Source organism: Artemia franciscana, chromosome 5 (genome assembly GCF_032884065.1).
Source record: "Artemia franciscana chromosome 5, ASM3288406v1, whole genome shotgun sequence".
In the NCBI taxonomy this organism is placed as follows: domain Eukaryota; kingdom Metazoa; phylum Arthropoda; class Branchiopoda; order Anostraca; family Artemiidae; genus Artemia; species Artemia franciscana.
In genome coordinates, this window is record NC_088867.1 from 8973265 (window position 1) to 8996225 (window position 22961).

The following is a 22961-nucleotide window of genomic DNA, read 5'->3' on the forward strand; positions in this document are numbered from 1 at the left end:
TTTTTAACTGAGCCAGTTGAAAACTGCAAGTATTATGGAAAAAAAAACGTTTGCGCACACACACACAAAAAAAAATATATATACTTGTTTGATATACCCATAATCACTCAAAAACCGGAGTTAGGTTTCATCCTCCAATCTGCAAAAATGTAGAATTTTGTATTTTTTCAAAAGAAAGATCAAGATCAATGATGCGTGTATATTTGTTTTTTTTTTTTTTTTTTTTTTTTTTGTGGTGTTTTTTTTTATCCCAGGGGAGATCATATTGACACAGTGGTCTTAGAATATCGTGAGTTGGCTCATTCGACCGGAAATCAAAAGTTTTAATGACATTTTTAAGTGACCAAAAAGATTGGAGGGCAACCTGGCCCCGTTCCCGCCCCTTTTTTTCTCAAAGTCGTCCGATCAAAATTTTAAGGTAACCATTTTGCTCATCATAGCTGAAAGGCTCAATAACTATGCCTCTGAATATAACATTAATATATCTAATATACTTAATAAAATATGTCTGAGTATGATAAAATAGAACATTTTAGAAACAAATTTTGGCTATATACTCACACATTGGGGGGGAGGGTAAAGTACAGCGTTTTTACAAGCAAAATGTGTTAGCTACAATTATTTTGCATATCATGAAGCAAGAATTGTTCTCTGACTTCACAGTGTCCAAATACTTTACTAAATACGTATTTTAGCTCTAAATGTCACATTTGGGAATTCAATCTGTCACAAAGAATTAAGGCAATTATTCAGTATTGAAGTATTCAAAAAGCTCCTAAGGCTATGTTGTCGAAAGTAGGTTGATCTAAAGGAGGTTCTCGATTGGAGTTTGATTGAAAGGAGGTTGATTATGTCTGTATACACTTTACATACAAAGTAAACTTCTAATTCCAATACAGTTATTATTTATATGTTTTTATATGTTCTATAGGTTAAAGGCTTATGTTCACTTGAAATTTTTGGTATGTTTCTTTTCTGCTCTTCCACCCTTTATCAAAGAGAGACAACAATTTTGCTACCATTCTATAGCTGAGATTCAGTTCTATCCACCGACCGAATCAGATTTTTGAAATCTGAGGAATAGGGTTTTTAAACTGAAAATACTTAGAGCATTAATTGAAAATTGTTGAAAAGGGACAATTTTGGTAGTTTCAGGCAATTTCAGATCTTTCTTCAAGAAAAAAAAGGGGGGAGTGCGAAAAACTTAAAAAACGGATCTGAAAAAACATTATTCATTGTTGTTACGTTTTCACGAGTAAAACAAACATTTTGGGGATGGGGCTTCAATCCTTCTAACCCCTTCCCCTGGATGCAGACTTGGATAAGCCTCTTGTCATTTTGGAGCAATTCACAGTTATAATACTTGTCGAAAAATGACTTCATACTCATCAGCAAATCTCTATTTAATTTTTTTTAAACTCGCTTATATTGTCATTGCTGGCTTTTCCGGGTTTGGAAAAGAAAGCAGCTGGATGAATTTTTGTTATTGTTGATCTGGGGCATTTCTCTAGCGACGGGAGAAAACGATGAAAAATGTGCACTTTTTTACTTTTTGTAAGACTTTCTTCATTATACTTTTCTTCGCACGTAATCCAAAAATGGTCCCCTAATCTATTATCCGTCTTTCCCTCCGCTCAGCATCTATATTCAGAAATATAACCTGATTTTTCAATTAGCTTTATTAGAGAGTCAATGTTTTTTTTTGTTTTCAATTTTAGAATTGAGTCCTCTACTATTCTGAGAAAAAATCTTTTAATTAAGTTCGTCTTTTTTTTCCAGGCTGGTAAAAAATATAACAGAGAAATCTAAGCAATAGATATTGTTAGAAATAAAAATTCTTAGAAAATCTAAGTCTTAGTTAGAATAGATTTTTAGTCAAAAATATCTTCATCATCCATAGTCACTTGTGGAGTTAAGGTCTTCGGCTCCAAAGTTCTTTCCAGATCCCAGAATCCGGGCGGAGTACTCGGAGGTGGATTTTTACTCTTGTGTCGACAGATTCGATTGATTTTTTCTATCTTTTCCACATCCGTTAGTTTGTTGCTTCCAAAGTACTGAATAAGAAATAGAAAATTAGTAGGGAAAACTAGTTATGATAAAAATTATAAATTTATTTTAAAAATTAAAAAAAAATTTCAATAAATTCTCTTAGTTTGGTATTCAATAGTTTCGTTAAATTGGTACTCAAACTAACTTTTCAAATACTTCGATATTTAAAATGCTATCCTTATTTTACGCGTGGGAAAAATTTCCAGGGCGAAATGTCAGGGGGAATTTGCAGGGGTTGGGATTTTTCATATTACAATGAAATCACATTGCATATCTCTTTCAGATTCTTTGCGTATGTAATCAAAACAAATCAACTATTTAATTTATAAAAATGTAGGACAAAGGACAAGTTTATTCTTCCGGGTGGACTTTTCCACGGGGGGGGGGGATGTCCTGGAACATAATTTTCCACAGGGGGAGATTTTCCAAGAGACAGACTTTCCAGGGGAAATTTTCCACAGAAGGAAGGAAATTTTCCAAGGGGGCGGGAGGAGGCGTTTTCTCGAAGGAGTTTTCCACCGGAGGATGTCTATGAGGGGAATTTTAAAATACTTTTAAATTTAAAAATACGACCTTAATTGATACGCCGGGGGTAATTTTCCGCGGAGATGGCATTCCACGGTGGGAGAATTTTCCGGGGAGATTTCCCGCAGATGGGAGCTTTCCCCAAGTGGAGAATTTTTCTCGAATATCCTTTCTTTTAAGATAGCAGTAAAGTTCGATAGGTAAGCTAAACGTTTTATACCTAAACCCTTCGCAAGAGTATAATCAAAAGTTAAAGTTTCTCAGCGATGGAATGAACAGTGGAGCAATGCATGAACAGTGGAGAAGTTATACTATATTACTAAATTACATATATTACTATGATTAAATTATTTTATATTATTATTAGTACCTATATTAAATATTTTTGAAAGAACACATTTCAGTGGCATTCGCTTAGCTTAAGGTATATATTCCCTCTAAATTATACATATTATTACTACACGATTCAATTATTTTATTATACTACTACTAACAACAATTCACCGCAGCACAAAGCCGCCTGAGGCCAACACAGCGACACACGCTCCTCTTCCATAATAATCTATGCAAAGCCTCCCTCTTTACACCCTCCCAAAAAGTTTCAATTTCCTTTAAATCGTTCTTTATGACGACATCTTCCCACCCCAGATGAGCACAGCCTGCTTTGCATTTAGCCCTATACGGTTGGCCAAAAAGGATAATTTTCGGCAATCTGTCTTCGTTTATCCGCATAACGTGCCCTGACCATCTCAACCTTTCGTTCATAACCTTTCTTTCAAGCCCCAGACAGCGTGATTGAACCTCACTTTTCGTACAGCCTACTGTTTGAAATACAATCAGTCAGCCTGGTACCCAGAACAATCTCTGGGCAATTTCTCCGGAAAACATCTAGCATATCTTCATCCGCTTTTGGAGCGGCCTTGCTTCAGAGCCATATTTGACAACTGTCATAACTGTACCTTCTAATATTCTAAACTTGGTTTGGAGACTTATCTTCCTATTCTTCCAAGCTTTTTTAATTGTGAAAAAACACCCAGAGCCTTAGCTATTCTACTTTTAACATCTTCACTGCTCCCACCGTGATCAATCTTTTGCCCACCTGATCAATCTTTTCGTTACCAAAAGTCACCTTTTCATCTTCACTTATTCCCAACCTTAGTGACTTAGTCTTTTTAACATTGATTTTCAAGCCTATTCTAGTACCCTGAGCTCGCAAAACCTCTAAAAGTTCATTCATTTTGGTCATACTTTCATCAAGAATGCTTTAAACATCAGCATAATCTAAGTCAAGAAGCGTGTTTTCTCCCCTTTGATTCCATGGTCTCCAATTGCCTTTCCTGTGCACCTTAAGACAAAGACCATTAAAATGATCCATATAAACGGGGATAGAACATAACCCCGCTTAGCTCCGGATTTAATACAAAACCAGCAACTAACCTCATTTCCTACCTTAATCTCAGAAGTATTATTCTCGTACATACCAGTAATCACTTTAATGTATTTATTTGGTAAACCATACAAGGATAAGACCTTTGCTAAGACTCTTCTATGAACAAAATCGAACACCGGCTCATAATCTATAAAACTGAGGACCAAAGGTGTTTGACAACTAAGGCACTTCTCAAATATTAACCTAAGAGTAAAAATTTGGTCAACATATCCTCTACCTTTTCTTAAACTGCATTGTTCTTCTCTTAAAACTTTGTCTACAGCATCTCTCAGTCTAAAAAGTATCATATTACTAAGTAATTTGCTACCTGCAAGGACCAGACTAATGCCCCGATAATCACGACATTCGCTCTTATCACATTTTATACAGTGGGTTAATTAAAGTTTTCCTAAAATCGTTAGGTATTTCCCCGTTTTCAAAAATCGTATCCATAATCTTCAGTAGCTTATATCTAACCTCATAGCCACCATAATTCTCAAAACGTTCCGCCCATCTCTCTTTAACTCTTTCCTTATCACTAATTGTGGCTCCGTTCCTATCTTTAACTGGGACAAGTCCGAATTGGCTACTCCCTCTCAGTTTATTAACATGCCAGTACAATATTTTACTATTATGCCGTCTAGCTGCATCTTCCAGATCCTCGGTAATTTTATTCATGGCCACCACTTCACATCTCATTAGTTCATAGTCTAATACTTTCTCCACTTTCTTTACATTCCTTTTGTTTTCTTATGATATGTCACTCATATAATTCTTGTACATACCCTTTCTCCTCTCTATTAAACATAAAGCTTTTTCACAGATATTCCTAGCTATAGTCTAAAATTTCTTCCCTAAGACATCATCAGCAACTTCACAAATTATTTTTCTAAAACTATTCCAACTATCTTCCACATTGTCAAATTTTAAACTCTCAAGTTTAGCATTCAACTGTTCCTGGAAAGTTTCTCTCAAATTCTCATCCTCGAGTCTACCAACATCATAACTTCCCGGGAGGTAATAAATTTTCCGAAATTTCAGCTTTAAATTAACACTAGACACTACTAGATTGTGATCTTTACTTTTAACATCAATAACAGCACTCCTATATACCCTAGTATCTTGTATTGATTCTGTCCGTCTTTACTATAACATAATCAATAAGGTTTGCTGTCTTACCATCATGTGATTACTGTGTCAAATTATGGGCCATTTTATGACAAAATACCGTATTGGTTATAGCTAGACTGTTATACCTACGAAATTGCTAAAGTCTGTAGTCATCACTGTTTTCTTTTCCTACACCAAATTTACCTGGTTTAGGATACCTTGTATCCCTTTTTTTACCGATCTGGGGGTTAAAATCTCCTAGTAAAAACACCATATTTCTGCCTGGGACCCTGTCTATTTGCTCCTGTAACTGTAAGTAAAATTCATCTGAGTCACTAGTATCTCCGTCAGTCGGTTAAACAGGGGCATATACTACTATAACTGATACCCTGAACTTTTCAGTCATAAAATGAGCAATTAGTATTCTATTATTAATACCTTCCCAGCCTAAACAAGACTTAGCAGCTTCATTATTGATCATGAGCCCTACTCCCTGTCTATGTACCCATCCTTCCTGCCTGAGTAAACCAAAACTATATCACCTAATTTCATACTTCCCACCCCTGGGGTATAAGTTTCTAGAACTCCTAATAAGCCCAGTTCCAATCGTCTGAATTCCTCAGTCAAAATGTCAGTGCGATAGTCATTTTTTAACGTCATTCCAAGTTCGAATTTTCATGTTCTTTAAATCATTGAAGTGATTTTGGCCTAAGGAAAAGCAATGATCCCAGATACCAGTACAGGACGGGATCAACATATCCTCTCAAGTCTACATCGAAGCGCTTAAGCCGGCTTAGAACTGGACAGCAAGAAGTCCCTGGGACCACCAGCATGAATGGAGGCATTGTGCTTGGTCACAACTAGTTTTCAGCACTTGGCGATGCTCTTCTAACAATAAGTCATAATTCTGCACAGACAGTCCCAAGCCTATTACCTCCGAATAATTATATACTCATGCCTAAAAATATTATGTTACTACAGGGGGGCGACCCCTAGTAGATAAACTAGCTAGGAAGAGGTTTTTCGGCCCGAGAACACCCGTCAAAACAGACAAAGCCCAGAAGAATTATTCATTAATCAGAATCACTTGCGAATAATATTTCGTTTACTAGCCTACAATTTCCTCAAGAGGCGCCACTTCTCAAGTGGGAATAGAGTTGACCGCAAGGTCCCTAGTCTTACAGGTACCCTGAAAGGGTCGTGGCAGCCCTTTGCAAAGGTCGTTGTTCATAGATATGGATCTTACGCCCTGTCACAGTTGTCCTCCTATAGAGGATCCTCCCACAACGGTGCTCTGCATCACCATGCAATTTAACCCATTACTGGGAGAAGGTTTGTAACTCATGGGACGTGTGAACATGCCGGTGGGCCCTGTTTAGTGTACATTTGAGGGGCCTTCTTCCTAATGGTAGATAATAACATAAAATTTTCCTTTTTTTAATATATATCCTGCAACCTCCGAATTTCCACAGCTGCTTACGGAGGTCTTTTTTATTAAAAATTCAACCTCGTTTTTTTTCTAATATTTAAAGATTTATACACAGTAATTGTGTGACTTTCTACTTTACTGATTCGAAAACCAAATTTCATTTTCACTGGCCTTAGTACTTTATAAGTCAGATGTGTATTATTATTATTATTACTGCCAATATTAAATAAGTGGCATCTGCTTAGCTTAATTCTTCTTGGAAGAAAAGAGGATAGCTAGAGGTTAAAACTAAGTACCCTCTGTACATTTGTAGCAAAGGTAAAGCAACAAAATAAAACGACTTACTTCTTTACACTGAATACAAGCAAAAGCCGGCATTTGTGCTCTCTGTGCCTTCTTGCGCACAGTTTCTTCCCGGTACTGATATTTTACATCTGATCCCTTCTTGGGTATCCTACAAAGGAAGAGATTTTTTAATTTAATAACATTTTAATAATTTATCAATAAATACAGATGCGCTTACATCTCCCAACAGAATAAGCGGTAACATACGTGCACTAGCACAGCCCATATAGACAACTTCACATACATACTGCAATCGAAAAAATAAATAAATCATCAACATACAGCAATAAATCATCTGGAGGAGAAGGATGTTTCCTGATGGTTTAGAGGACCCCTCCCTCTGAAAAAATTGAGAAATATTAACTATAAATTTAACTTGGCCCTAATAGGATAGAACACTAGATCCAAAAAAGCGCCGAGATAACCCAAAGTTCTCAAAATTTAAAAACCCAGATATCTAAGCCCAAAAGAATTAAATTTAGAGAATTAGCAGAGATAGTAGCTTAAAAAGTCCTTAGAAGTACGATAGAGTCCTTCGTGGACACTAATTTGGACTGTAATTAATTTTGGATCCGAGACCCACAGAATATGAATACCTTCCATTTCTCCCAATCACTTATCCCAGAGAGAATTTCTTATTATCTAAATTGACCACTGTTCAGATCTGTTTTGGATTTTCCAACTCTCCAAGTTTATAACTATTTTTCTTCGGAAGAAGATGAGATTTACAATAGGTCATTTTCAGAGTTTGGTAAAGGCAAAATTGATGAAGTGTGACTTCTTCTGCAGCTTATAAATCTCCAGGAGAAGGATAAAGAATCCCAAAGTTTGTACTAACTCGAAATTGTTAACACAAAGTTTGTCCCAATTAAAAAAATCGGGACCATTTGGATAAGAGAACTTTTTTAGGGAGTTGAGCATCTTGGCAGGTTAATAAACCGGCACTTCTAAAAAGTTTCCTTTTTATGTTTATTAAACAAAAAAACAAGTTTTTTTTAATTGTAAGTAAGGAGCGACTTAAAACTTAAAACGAACAAAAATTACTCCGTATATGAGAGGGGCTTGTCCTCCTCAACGACCAGCTGTTTACGCTAAAGTTTGACTCTTTCCCTTAACTCTACATTTTAAAACAGTAAAAAACTTTAGCGTAAAGAGCGGGGCGTTGAGGAGGAGAAGCCCCTTTCATATACGGAGTAATTTTTGTTCGTTTTAAGTTTTAAGGTCGCTCCTTTTTTTTGTTTAATTTCTGGACGTTTTTAATTAATGCATTTTTTTTTTATCTTGGCTCTCCACGCATAAATAATTAAAACGAAATTTGCATATTAATTTTTTTTGGGGCTAAATGGCTTTTTCATAGTTTTAATCGGAAGATTTTGAAAAAAAGGAGCGAGAGAGGAGGCCTAGTTGCCCTCCAATTTTTTGATTACTTAAAAAGGCAACTATAACTTTTGATTGTTTACGAACGTTTTCATAAGTAAAAAATATATGTAACTTACGAATTAACTTACGTAGCGAACTTCTATATTCGTATGCTTTTATTGCAAATATGAGGGGGCTCACCCCTCGTCGATACCTCGCTCTTTACACTAAAGCTTAAATTTTGTCCCAATTCCTTAAGAATGACCCCTGAATCACAAAGGCCGTAGAATAAATAGTTGAAATTACTAAAAATACTTTCGCGTAAAGAGCAAGGTATTACGAGGAGGTGAAGCCATCATATGCGTAACAATTAATTTTCGTTTTAATGCTGCTCCTCACTTTCAGTAGAAAAAACTTTTCATATTTATTTTTTCATTTTTTTTTAAATGCTAGAAAATCCTGCACCCCCTCCATTGAAAGTCTCTTCCCCAATAAAACGTTCCTCCATTGAAAGATCCTCCCACGTAACCCCCCCCCTCAACTCTCCCCCCAAACCAAAAAAAAATCCCCCTGAAAACGTTGTACACTTCCCAGTAACCATTACTATATGTAAACACAGGTCAAAGTTTGTAACTTGCAGCCCTTCCCACGGCGACTGCGGGGGAGTAAGTCGTCCCCAAAGACATAGTTATTAGGTTATTTGACTATGATGAATAAAATGGCTATCTCAGAATTTTGATTCGGTGACTTTGGGGAAAAAATGAGCGTGGGAGGGGGCCTAAGTGCCCTCCAATTTTTTGGTCAATTAAAAAGGGCACTAGAGCTTTTAATTTCCGTTAGAATGAGCCCTTTTGCGACATTCTAGGACCACTGAGTCGATACGATCACCCCTGGGAAAAAAAAATAAACACGCATCCGTGATTTGTCTTCTGGCAAAAAATGCTAAATTTCACATTTTTGTAGATAGGGGCTTGAAACTTCTACAGTAAGGTTCTCTGATACGCTGAATCTGATGGTGTGATTTTCGTTAAGATCGTATGACTTTTATGGGGTATTTCCTCCTATTTTCTAAAATGAGGCAAATCTTCTCAGGCTCGTAACTTTTGACGGGTAATCTTATGAAACTAATCTTAATGAAACTTATATATTTAAAATCAGCATTAAAATGCGATTCTTTTGATGTAACTATTGGCATAAAAATTCCAGTTTTTAGAGTTTTGGTTACTATTGAGCCGGGTGGCTCCTTACTACAGTTCATTACCACGAACTGTTTGATAAAGAGTACATTTTATCAGGGCTGCACACGGGTTCGACCATTAGAAGGATAGGATCTTAGGGTTTTTCTTGGGCTTTGGGGGGTGTCAAAAGACGAAGAAGGTTTATTTTTATGCATTAATTATTCAGGAGGGAGGGTTCTTTCGGAACAATAGTCCCATGAAAGAAGAACTCCCCCATGTGTGCAGGTGTGTGTCAATTATGTAAATTCACAATTTTGAACAACGAAAATTTTACCAAAAAATTGTTAAAATAAACAAAAAGAGCAAAACATGGGATTCACAAGATATGACACTTTTCTGGGAAAAACTCTAACTCATCCTCCTTCCCCCTCTTCCTTGGGAAAAATTGTGCATGCTCCAAATTCATCCAACTTTGATTGTAAATAGACCTGCCTATTAAACATATCAAGCATGGTAAATAGACCTGGTTTATTTGGCTAGAGTGATTTTCCCCCCTTTCTTCTTTAACAAGTACTTTCTTCTCCTTTATATAACAAGCCGCACAAAAAAAGAACAAAAAATAGCTGGTTAACAGCTGTAAAACAGACTCAGTTTTATTCGGTTTTTAGTTTTTATTCAGTTTTATTCAGTTTTTTTACTCGTAGATCCATATACTTGATTTAAAAAATATCCCATAGTACTCAACACAACTACTAGCCTAATAAACAACCAATGGTAATAGCCCAATCAATAAATTATCAACAGGGTAAACTATGGATTTTCGGGCACTACTTTTATTATTAGTATCACCAAGTTTGTATAGTAAGCCAAAGCAATGAGTGAAAATAGATTTATATATACCTCAATGATATAGTGTCTTATGGCCACAACAGGAGGATTACCTTATGATAAAAGTGCACAGAGACAATAAGCTGGGACTAAGAGGCACGAGTAACTACTTATTATGGACATGATCTGGTAAAGACCAGAGGCATTAAAAACCAAAATGTATGGGGGGGAGGGAATGGAATTTACCAACTGGCTGCTCGTTTTTACCAATGGATTTGGATGATATTCTATTAAAATTCCTTCATTTTTTTGTTCTCTACCAGCTGAGACTGATCTTCTGTTTTTGATTTTGCTTCATATATTACTATAGGCCCATTTGCCCTTAAAAAAAGTCCATTTGCCAATTTGCCCTAATGTAAAAAAATTGATCCAGTAAAATATAATAACCAAATTTTTATCTCAACACCTCTAACAAACAACCTTTTAATTTGACAATGCTTGACTAGAAATTAAGAGCACACGTGCGATTCTGGGTATTGAAATTCCTAGAGGAGAAATTTCCTTGTACCAAACAAACAAGAAATAATTAAACTGTCCGTTAACTGAATCAGCAGTGAAGCTTTTCAGGAAGAAGAAACTTATAAAGAAGGGCTCAAAATTCCTTTTTCATTTTAATTAATTCAGATTAAGTAAATACTTACTAGTAATATAATCTTACACTACTAATATAAATAAAGAAAGAACATAAAGAAAGGCTCAAAATTCCTTTTTCATTTCAATTATTTCAGATTAAGTAAATACTTACTAGTAATATAATCTTACACTACTAATATAGTCAAAGATCTACTTTTAACTCTTCAATATCTTTTTATTCTTAGTCTGAAATTCATTTCTACCGCTTTAGAAATTCATTTCTAAAGTGGTGTTATTGTTTCCAAATACCATCATAGCACCGTAGTACGAAGTGGTTACCCTTGCCCCCAGGAAATGAATATTTGCCTTAATCTTTAGCCATATTTAACTTTAGCTTATAACTGAAGGCGTTGTATTTCAGAACTAGCTTCTCATTCCGGCCGTTATGTTTTGAATCTGTTTCTGAAGGTTCCAAAAGGTTGACTTAATACATGGATCAGGAGGCATCAGTTCATGGAAATGTAGGCTGTGTGTTTTTTAACGTAGATAGAAAAAAAAGGCCTTTTTCAATATCTAGGCGAATGGGGCAGTTTTGATATTTTGGATTTTTTTTTTACAAAAATATCAGAAAATGGTATTTTTTCTAAAGCTGGGGGAGTTTGACTCCTCCTAATTATCATCTAGTTTTGTTTTAATATAGACAGAAAGGTCTTTTTCAATATCTAAGGGAGGAGGGGAGAACAATTTAGTTTTTTTTTTTTATTTCTTTTGACGAAAATATCAGAAACTGGTATATTTTAGAAGCTGGGGGCATTTGGCTCCTCCTAGTTAGCCCTGATTTGGGTCTGCATGTTTTAAAGTTAACAAAGATAAAAAAAAAAGTTCACGCGTTCTTTAAATGATTTATCTACAACAACAAAAAAAATTAGAAATGGTTACTTATATATTAAAATCAGAACTACTTACTTATCAAAATCATTGGCGGGATCATTGTCAAAATCATTATCATTGTCAAAAATCATTGATCAAGAGACACCAGAAATGTAGTGAAAATGTACAGAAATGTGTGAAATGTGGGCTGTGACAAGGATTTTTTAATATAGACAAAGAGGCCTTTTTCAATATCTAGGGAAAGGGGACAATTTTGATTTTCTTGATCTGTTTTGTAAAAATGTCAGAGACTGGTATTTTTTCAAAAGCTGGGGGCATTTGACTCCTCCTAATTAGCACCTAATTTTCTTTTTTTTTATTATAGAGAAAAAGGTCTTTTTCAATATCTAAGGGGGGAGGGAGGGGCAATATTGATTTTCGTTATTTTTTACGAAAATATCAGAAACTGGTATTTAAAAAAAAAAATATCCATAGGGGTATTAGGAGGAGCCAATGCCCTAGGAGGGCATTGGCTCCTAACAGTTAGTCCTGATTTGGATCTGTATGTTTTAAATTTAACAAAGATAAAAAATAAGTTCATAAATTCTTTAAATGATTTATCTGCAGCTCAAAAAAAAATCAAGAAATGCTTACTTAGATACCAAAATAATCAGTACTCACTTATCAAAATCATCGTCACTTTCACCCTCAGAATTCACAAAGGCATCAGCGTCATTCTGTTTGCGTGTAAGGGTAGTTGCACCCTTTAAAATATTAGCGCCTAGTGTCTTTTTTATCTTCCCATCAAGGGTTAACTTCGTTTGTCGATAACGAGCAGATTTTGAATTACATTTCGCAGGAGAAAAACTAAAAGATCCTATGGATTTTTTTTCACTTAGCTTTACTTTTCCACTTTTCCCTTTTTCTAACTTTTTTGAAAGATCTTTTGAGTTCACCTCGTCAGTTACATTAGTAACATCCTTTAAACACTCTTTTGATTTTTCAGTCGTCCTACTTACACCTCGCTGAGGGACATATTCCCTTTCTTTCCCTGCTTCTATATTTCCTGCTTTTATTTTAAGCTCTTCCAGGATTTCAATTGTTTCTTCTTCTTCATGTACTGCCACGACTTTTCGAACATCTCGTCGCCTCTTATTATTTAATAAGCTAGGACTTTCGTTATCCATTCCATTAGAATCTTCGTGACAAGTTCTTTTCAATGGTCTTACTTTACTTTCCTTTGAAACGTATCTTTTTGAAGGGGAAACCTCTCCTTTCAGATATCGCGAATGATTGCTTTTCCCTGGCGACCGGAAAGGCAATATAGATGCTTCTGTGCGATATGCCTTTTTCGAGATCGGTGCCATAGCTGAGTCAGATGCAGTTGTTGCATTCGTTCCTTCTGAGAAAACGTTTATACATTCTGTTTCTGGAACTAAAATTGGTTGTTTTTCTCTGACGGTATCGTCTATATTTGGCTCTTGCAAAGTTATTTCAATTCGTCCATCACCAGACCGTCCAAAATTCAGACCTGAATAGCTTCTTTCGTCTGATAAAATTGACACAGATTCGTCACATTTTTGAGCTTCGAGAATGCTATCGACTTTTTTCAAAAATTCTTCATACAGGATATCAATTTTCTTCATTACATTTTTACATTTACTGCAAGATAGGCTCAAACTTGTATAAGTACCTGGAAATAAACAACATTTAAATCCTAATATGAGCACAGTGTATACGCACATACTGCACAAAATATACAATGCTAATAAATCGTGAACCAAATCCACTAAAAAGTAAATGGATACATAGTACATAGCAGCCTATACTGAAATATAGTATATAGTATATAATTTGCAGGTCCTCCTAAAGTGATTTATTAGTGTGATTTATAAAGTGATGAATAAATCACTAAGTGACTTATATATTTATAAATATTAAATTTTGATTAAATGAGATCAACTTAGCACTGCAGTTGGTGAAAGTACATTCATTAAAACTAGATTTTGACATTTTAAGGACGTTTTGGGATTTGACCTTTTACAGTCGACACTCTAAATTATTTATCTTACCAACACGAAAAGTTGTAAACTTTTATATTTTAAAACGTCTTTAAATTATTGACTACTTTCAATTATTTATTTACTTTGCCAACACGAAAATTTGTAGACTTTTATATTTTAAAACGTCCTTAAATAATTTGTTACTTTAAATCATTTATTTATTTTAACAACATGAAAACTTTCATATTTTAAAACACTTTTAGATTATTTACTACTTTAAATTATTTATTTACTTTACCAACACAAAAACTTATAAAACTTTTATATTTTAAAACGTATATATTTCCAAATTTTAAACTGTCAAACGCTCTGAAGATGAAATGTTGTGAATAAAACGCCAAAGCGGTTCGGATCTTGTGGGATGTTAATGGACCACCACTGTGGCTTAAGCTCCTCCTTCCGTCCCCATCCATCAAAAGGAAGTCCTGCCTTGTGAAACCTCATAGTGGCGTCAGTATGGCCCTTTCACGAGTTGCCTAACCAGTATCTTGACCCCTACCTCTTCTTCCGTATTTATCTGAACGAACTCTCATAGAAAGCTAGAAAATTCCGCTGAAAAATGTACAACTTACACTTTTTTACACTTGGAAAACTAGCTCAAAATTGAGCTTCTGATTTAAAAATTGTTTTGATTTTAGATATACCACTATAACTAGAATCAAGTCAAACCTTTGCAGAAGACGTTTATTCCAAGATTCAGATTATCTGTAAAACGTGGAAGCTAAGGGTCAGATTCTTCCACACCATCCCTTTTCCTCCATATTTATCTGAAGGATACCTTAATATAAATAAGAAGACAAAAGAACTGTCATTGATGAAAAAAAAGCGTTAGCAGTAGAATCTGACAAGAATGTAGACTCGAAAATAGTAAATCCAAAAATGATAAACTAGTCAAAATGATAATTGGACTTACGAAGATAGTGAATGCTGCGTGCACACAAAAATGGGGACATTACTAGGCCGAAAATGTGACTGAAAAAATCTGAATGAATGTTAGTAGGAGAAAGAACATGACCACGTCTGACTCCACTGGTACTGAAATGCAAATATTAAGCAGTCATGAATTCAAGTACTTCGGGAGTTGGAGTGAATAAAACAGTGAAATAACCAACGAATATAAGAGGATTGGACAAGCGACATCAGCTTCTAGCAAGTTGAAACCAATCTGGCATAGTAGGCAATACTCAATGTGCTTGAAGCTCTGCATAATGAGTAGCGGCTTGATGCCCATTCTTCTCTATGCAAGTGAATGCTGGAAACTAAACTTTCAACTGAGGAAAGGTGTCCTAGTCTTTGAAAACATGTGTCTTCGAAAAATACTGAAAATATCGAGGCAGGAAAAGGTCACCTGGATAGAAGTTCGCTTGCAAACGAGTCAACCATTAGCTGCTTACCATCTGAGACCTAGAAGATGAACAAACCTTGGCCACATCTTTTGCATGCCAAATGAAAGATTCAATAAATAGAAGATGCCACTTCAACCACAGTGGGAGGACATCTGGAGTGCTGCTCAGCTTTGTGATGTCTAGCGAGGTTTTGTAGATGTCCTATGGACCAGTCCCGGCTCAGGAGGATTTAAAGTCTGAGGTAATATCTAAATAAAAACTAGGAAATTTGGGCTTGAAAATGATCATTGTTAATTTGTCTGGAGAAAAAAAAAGGATTTTATGAAAAGTTTCTAGAAAATTCTGGCAATCAGTCTTTGGAGACCAGTTATTTTGAATCTTGGTTTAATATCCTATTGTCCTTAGAATGATCTTTCCAAGTCTTCATTCAGGAGTCTATCAAGGTCATAACTACCTAGCAAGTTTCAAGCCATCAATACTCCCCTCCCTTATCCATCCACTCTCCTCCTTGTTAAAAATCAGCATATAATAAAAGAAAAGAACTACCTAATTTAGATCCGAAATCCTGCATGGCAGTTTGAAGCTTCTTTCTGTTATTCATAACCTCCAAGTCTCTGAAAAGAGAGACAAGTAAAGTAAAATAACTAAAATAAAGATAAGTAAATCAATTAAGAGAGATACAAGTAAAATTCAGAAAAGTACATTAGAATACCAGAAACTCAAGAGAGCGTCAAGTGCCCCCAGTAGCAGGCACTTAATTAAAAACGACGTGGCCTCTATGCATTCTTCTTTTCTGTATAAAACATTCAAATCTTTAAGCAGGTAGAGTTGAAACATTTTTTGAGCATCTCATGGAGAAAAATTTTGAAGATTAAGCATAGGGAAGATCATATTTCTACAGTACAAAAGTGTGCTTTAGTTTCAGTTTTATTATCTATGATGTATTTTCGCAAGCCAATCATATGACCAAAGCTTCTGTTATTAAGGAGGCTGTGTTGAAGCTTAGAAAGAAGAATTTCTTGGCTGGACCAACAGTATTTGCGCTGAGCATTTTATCCCTGCAACTGAAATCCTCTATAACCAAGTTGCATTACTTTTTCAAATGGTTTTTAACTTTGTTGTCATTCTGGATAGTTTATGCATTGAAGTGGTTAGCGCAATTCAGAAAAAGAATAAACCAAAATCACTCTGTTCATCATATAGGGCGGTGACTGTGTCAAGCGTTTTTGCAAAGATATTTGAGCTTCTGATCGTTGACCACTTAAAAGAAAAGTATATTTTGCCACCATTCCAGTTCAGGTTCCAATCGGGTTTAGGTTGCTTCCATGCCTTTAGAAGTCTCTGTAATATAATCAGAGATACAAAAACACCTGGGAGCAATCTGATTCTTGGGGCATACAATCTTACGAATGCTTTTGGTTCCCTTATCCACTCTCAGGTCAAGTTGGAGTTGCATAATTGTGGTGTTAGTCTTTATATAATTTTCCCAATATGTTATTTGTGTAAATACCTAAAAGTTCGTTTGAAGCTAGTAAATGTGCTTTCAGATAGTGAGCTCCCTGTATACATTGAAACAAAGCAAGGAGCTATCATATCACCGATTATCTACAACAACGCGTCTCTTCCTGTGCAGATCCGCCTGCCTATTAGTTACATTTAAAAATGGATGGATATATCAGCGCTTTGTTATGCAGAGGATCAGTTAAATCTGAGCCAGTCAATATCTAATTTTCAATAGATTTTTGACAACATATCTGATAGATATCTAAAAATAGAACTAAGTATGACTGGTGCGAAGTCCCAGGTCCTTTTCTTTAATTTTTCACGGTAATTTAGGTGATAGTTCGATGGCACTCACCATTGTAATCACATATTTAGGTCTCCCGATTGGGTCTTCGATTAAGAATATAGCTTTTGCTTCAGAATGTTGAACACAAACTTAGAATTGCTTATGCTAGTAAGGTTACATTGCAACTAAATCTGAAACAGAAAGACCTTTCTTGAATATATAATAGTGTGGCATCTCCTGCATATTTGACCCCAATTTTGGGACATTTAGATGGAATCTGATATGCAAGGGTTGTAAAAGTGCTATTTTAAGTATGCAAACTTTTTGCTCCAAGCCCCTCAGTGTTCCAAAAATAGGTATATTGTTAACTCTTTCGGTTCAGTAGAACCACTTCAGGCCGGGAATGAACAGTTTCAGAAACTGAGTAACCAGCCCTCATTTCACCCATGGAAGGGTGGGGTATTTTAGTTGTGGTATTATTGGTAATTTGTATATATCTTCAGGACATCTTTGTTTCGTTTTCCTTTCTTTTTCTTTTATTGTGCTCAATTGTTTTCTTTTTTGTTTATAGATGGGTAATAAAGAACATTCATTCAACTGCCTTAAAAACTACCCTATGTAAAATTTCAGTAAAGCAGCATTCAGATACATATCAAGCTAGACTTGCATGTCTAGACACATGTCTAATCCAGACATGAATATACAAACAGTTATTAATAATTCAGTTTTCCCTGGTTGCTTATTTGGTTGCTTGTTTCTTGCTTATTGAAGTTGGTGAATCATGCACTGCTCCCCTGCCTAGCTTATGATTTTTACTTTGACAACATGAATACATTAAAATAAAAATGTCTATTGGACTTAATTGCTTGACTTTGTTTCTCCATGTTTATTTTCTTGGTCATAGCCTTACAGGGAAGACTGAGTAAATAACTCTGATGAATAAACACACTCTGAAGTCGTGTTCCCATAGAAAATTCAAGGTTTGGCTACAACAAGTTGCAACTAATCCTTCAGTTCAAGAGTCTAGAACTCTGTGTTTAGGATTTCAAATTCTACCAATCAGACAGCCTCTTGTTCACTATATACATCATCTGAGATTAAGACTCGTATTCAAATGCATGTGTGGCAGAAGTTCCAAGCAAGTGCATGATCAAACATATATTGTCCATGCATGGGAATCTTGCTGGACTTGCATGTAACCACCATTTAAAATTATGAAAAATAACATTTTTATTCTTCAGCAAATTTTGGACATAAATGCACAAATGGAAAACAGCTCAAGCAACAAGAGCTAGGAGTGAGTCATCACTAGCTCTAATGAAGTATATGTGCCAATGTGGCTTCTGGAGAAATATCTACTCAAGAAATCGTTTGATCAAAGTTTCATATTACAACAATTGGGCACAATAATATGCAAGTTTAAAGAAACAATTGATTACACAATGTGAACTGAAGGAAGAGAATGGCAAATAAAGAGTAAATGTGCAGGCATAATTTTCAATACTTCCAAACATACCTAGTTCTTACTTTCTAAATCACACCAAGCTCTAAACTAACCTTAGCTGAATCAAAAAGAAATCAAATTGAGTATGTATTGGAGGGGAAAAGGGTCTCTTGGGGCAAATCACAACTCCTGGCATTAGATACATTTGAATAGAATGAGTACTTTAGTCTAATCGAAATTTAAGATCTTTTTTTAGCCATATGAATAAAACTTTGAACCTTGTACTCTACATGCAGAACAAAAATGTGCAGCTACAAACCAGAAATTCTAAGAACTTGCCAAAGTCTGTTCACAAAAATAAAAAAAAGAAGACGTTACTTACAAGAATACCAGTATATGTGATCAAGATGGAATTTTTGCTGGAGGTTGAAAATAAAAAATATGTTTAAAGTACAATGTTTTTCAATGTTTTCCAATAGGGCGTGAGGCTCTTCGGACACAACTAAGAGTGATATGGGTATGCACTCATTGTGTGGAGGTTTGCTTATAATTAATTTTAACCCAGCAAAACTGTTGCCACAATTATGAGGGATATAAAAGTCATCACAAATACCATATTTAAACACAGGAGGCCCAGAGGGAAGGATTACCTTCCTCTCTCCAGATTGGTTCCAGGGCCAAATTAGTCATAACACATCCAATATTTTGTTAAGGCTTTTAATTCTGTTTTGCAATATTGTATCTTTCACAAGAATAAACCCCTGTAAGAAAATATTGAACAAATTATGACCTTAATTAAATTATGATTTAGGGCTTGCATACCACATTTTTTTTTTGTCTATTTTATAGTAAGTCTGCTTTTATGACCCTACAACCAAGGATTCAGCCATATCTATTTGGTAAAGATACTTGATAACTAAATTGTAATTAAAGATTACCAAATCCTTTTTTTGCTACTGGCTAGTTAATGCAACTGAAATTTCTTCCAATTTGCATTTATATTTTATTACTATTGTTTTTTTTTCATCTTACTGCAAAGAACAATGGTGATGAGAAACAAAAAAATGGATTCTTTACACTTTTAAAGCCTTGAAACAAACACCATTTTCTTAATTAGAACTTTCTAATTCCAAGGCACAAGAAATGATAGGAAGTAATTGCATACTTTTGAAAAATATATGAAAACAATCTTTTCTACAATCCACAATCAGAAAAAAAGATTAATTGAAAATCAAAAGCTTCAAAGCTAAACTTAACAATCAGGTTTTTGGGTACTAATAGTCTAGTAAATGAGTTTTTGGAATTATAATATTTAATATTAGTTATACATAAACTGAATTTATGAATTTTATATGGAATTATTATACATTTACCATATATGAAATTATTATATATTAAAAATATGCAATTATGTGGAATTATAATATTTAATATTAGTTGTACATAAACTGAATTAATGAATTTTATATGAAATTATATGAATTAAATATTAGTTATGTACAATTTTTTTTTTTTTGCATGCTGAACCAAATTGATCACCATTCCAAACCAAATAACCAGCAACAGCAGGACTTAAACCCCTGACCCTAGGATTTTGGTATACATATGATGTCAAAAATAATAACTATGATTTTGATAATGGGGAAATACAAATAAATTATAGGAGAGCTTCAATTGAACCAACTAATTTAAGGATTTACAAAATTCAGGATAAAAAATATTTAGAAAGCTCACAGAAGGCACATTAGGCCAAGTCATAAAAAGATGCTTTTGTGTCACCTATTTAGGTATATGTCTTATTTTTTGACAAATTGGGAATTCTGAAGTAATTAAAACTTTGTTGTAAAATTTTCTCTTTTTAGAAATTTGCAAGTTAAATGCCTCACTTAGGCACTTTTTTTCTAATAAAAATGGTAGAATCAAAGTAGTCAAAATATTCATCCAACTCCTATATCAGATTCTTTTCTTTTAAGTTACTCCTTCTAAAGATTTAGCAAGGCTTAAGTTTTATAATGGTTCTCTTTTTTCTTAACAAAGATCAATAAATGAAAAAAATCAACAATTCTTCAATGCTTGTTACCTATTCATTTGGTCTGTTGAAAATCTTTCCATTTCTTTGACATAGTTATTCAAGTCTGATACAGTTTTCTTGTCCTCTGAAAGAAAAAAATACTTCAATGGAAACAAAATAATTAACACAATTGGGTTAATTTTTCATGGTTGGCCATAGCTTACTATAACCACAATGAGTGGGAAGAAACTATGATGAAAAGGCTACAAAATAACAAGGGAAAAGTCCAGCTTCCCCTCCCTACTATAATTTTAATATCCTAATTAAATCTAATTGTGTCCTTAAAATAATGAATGTTCTTTCTCAGTAGCATTCTTACCATCAACACTTAGCCTGTTCTATCAATTCCACTAGAAATAGGCCTAACAACCCAAATTGTAATCCAAAGAAAGTTATGTCTAAACAAGAAGCTTTCACTAGCAGCTTTAGATATCCTGAAATTTGGGACAAAACTTTGAGTTTTAATTTTGAAAAACTTAATGATTCAAACTCCCTGTGTAAATGTAGAGTTTAAATACAAAACTTTTACTAAGTACATAATTAAATATGACAATTGTTAAAATTTAATGCTTTTTCCTAGTTTATCCTACTAAGACCTACAAACTCTGTAAGAAAGGCAGAAATACACAAATACACAATTGTATTTAACTGAAATCTTGATCCCATGTTTGACTCTCTTTAATGAAATAGTTTGGGTGCATGTTCAATCTAAAGTCTTTGTGTACATTATTAACCTACTCATCCAAAACCAATTTTATTTCTGCACAAAAGGTCATTGACAAATTTCCAAGGTAATTATGACCAGATATAAGACTGTTGGGCAGCAAAAAGAAGAGGATTTGACCTAGCAGCAGAAATTCCTGGTAAAGATGCAATGCCAAATAATCAGGATGATCAGTGGATTGCAGCAAATGTATTATGAAGAATATTTTCTACAAAATTAAGCTAGGTAGACTATAGACCAGTCATCTATAAAATCTTCCAAGCCTAAAAATAAGGAAATGGTAGGGTATCAGCATACAGTTGGAGCTAGTAAAAAGTAAACCTTTTAAATTTCTAAGAACATCTTTAAAGAGCAGAAAATACTTATTTAGGCTAGGCAATATCATTTCTAAATGTATTTTACTTTACTTTATCAACCCTCATATCCTACAAACAGCCTACTCTCCAAACTATACATTTTTAGGCCTAACCTATACAGTTTCCTATGTGTCACTCTTTTGTTTTGACTTCCAGGCTTCTCAGGATATAGGCTATTTCAGGCCCTAGATGTATCCATGTAGGGTTCACTAGCCTAACTCAACTACATACCAAGTTAGTAAGAAGCCAATCAATTAGAAATTTTATGGAAGATAATCCACAGGGCTAAATTTGGGCTGTGAATTCACCCCTGCAAATTTTCAATCTTAGTTCAACCATGCTTACTTTCCTCAATGACAAAGAATCGCACCTAGAAATCTGCCAAAGTTACTGTCAGATCCAATAATGATTGCTACTTTACCCTCAAGCTTCGTTTCCATCTTTTTCAATAGAGTTTTTAATTCATTAAATTCCATGTTTATTATATTCAAATCTTTCGCTTCTTTTGCATAGCTGTTAAGCTGTTTCTGACGCTGATTCAAATGACAATTTTTTTGTCACTTGACTATTTTTTTAAAAACGTGCTTTAAATATTCGGTTTCTATGGTCTAAAAGGCCATTCACTTTGAAGTTACATCTAACACCAAAACCTTGATGTGTAGGACCCGTAAAAATCCCTGAATCGTGTGCAACTTTTTGGGCACAGGGGCAAGGATAGGTGTTGGATCATTTTGGTTAAAAGAGTCTAGAACAAAAACTTGATGTCAGTCTTAGGCACAATCATCTTCATCAATTTGAATAATGATTCCCTTTTTAATCAATAGTCCCTCAATGACTGAAAAATGAGTATCAAAAAACAAGTTTTTGGCATGTTATTTGTGAAACTCAAAATGTCTTGGATTCTGCAGTGTGATCTGCAATCCAGGAAGATATGGAAATTAGCCCAACTAAAGCTAAATAAAATTAAAACTAGTTCCTCACTAGTTCCTCAATTGAAACTTGCAGGGGTGAACATGTGTATGGATATCCAATTTTCAGGGGGGGAGTAGATGGAGTCAACAAAATCTTAAGTTTCTTATCGAATTAGACGTTTTTGAGCTACTGTGTTATTTTCAGGTCTAAGTTGTAGATTCAAAGACATTATGTGGTGCAGGCAGGGCTATCAAAATAGCATACATGTATTATCTAGCTAATTGCTTGGGACACGAATCTAAAGTTTTCATCTAGTGTTGGAGGCCAAGTGCACCTAAAAGTGTGATATAAAGACAGGGGTCAGAAAGGAGGGGGGTGGTCAAAAATATTTCTTCGATCTACCTAAACGTTTCACACAGTAAGTCCGTATGGAACTTGTATTCCATTCAAACTTAAGTAGCAATGTAACTTAAAAGACACCATACATTCCCAAATGATCAA

At 34.6% G+C, this 22961-nt stretch overlaps 1 protein-coding gene across 1 annotated transcript; it reads right to left on the minus strand.

The window, feature by feature from the left end:
* Window positions 1–1735: 1735 nt before the first annotated feature.
* On the minus strand, window positions 1736–22098 carry LOC136026955 (uncharacterized). Its single transcript, XM_065703814.1, has 6 exons — window positions 21970–22098; window positions 20478–20553; window positions 15711–15778; window positions 12437–13448; window positions 6888–6996; window positions 1736–2054 (listed from the first exon to the last, which is right to left on the minus strand). The coding sequence occupies exons 1-6, from the start codon at window positions 22022–22024 to the stop codon at window positions 1872–1874; spliced, it is 1503 nt and encodes a 500-aa protein (XP_065559886.1). The 5' UTR covers window positions 22025–22098; the 3' UTR covers window positions 1736–1871.
* Between the last annotated feature and the right edge of the window lie 863 nt (window positions 22099–22961).

Coding starts and splice junctions, on each gene's coding strand:
- LOC136026955 (XM_065703814.1), bottom strand. CDS start 22,024: ATGGAATTTAATGAATTAAAAACTCTATTGAAAAAGATGGAAACGAAG. Junction 15,779..20,477: donor TCAACAGACCAAATGAATAG/GTAACAAGCATT, acceptor CTCTCTTTTCAG/AGACTTGGAGGTTATGAATA. Junction 2,055..6,887: donor CTTGTATTCAGTGTAAAGAA/GTAAGTCGTTTT, acceptor TTTCTTATTCAG/TACTTTGGAAGCAACAAACT.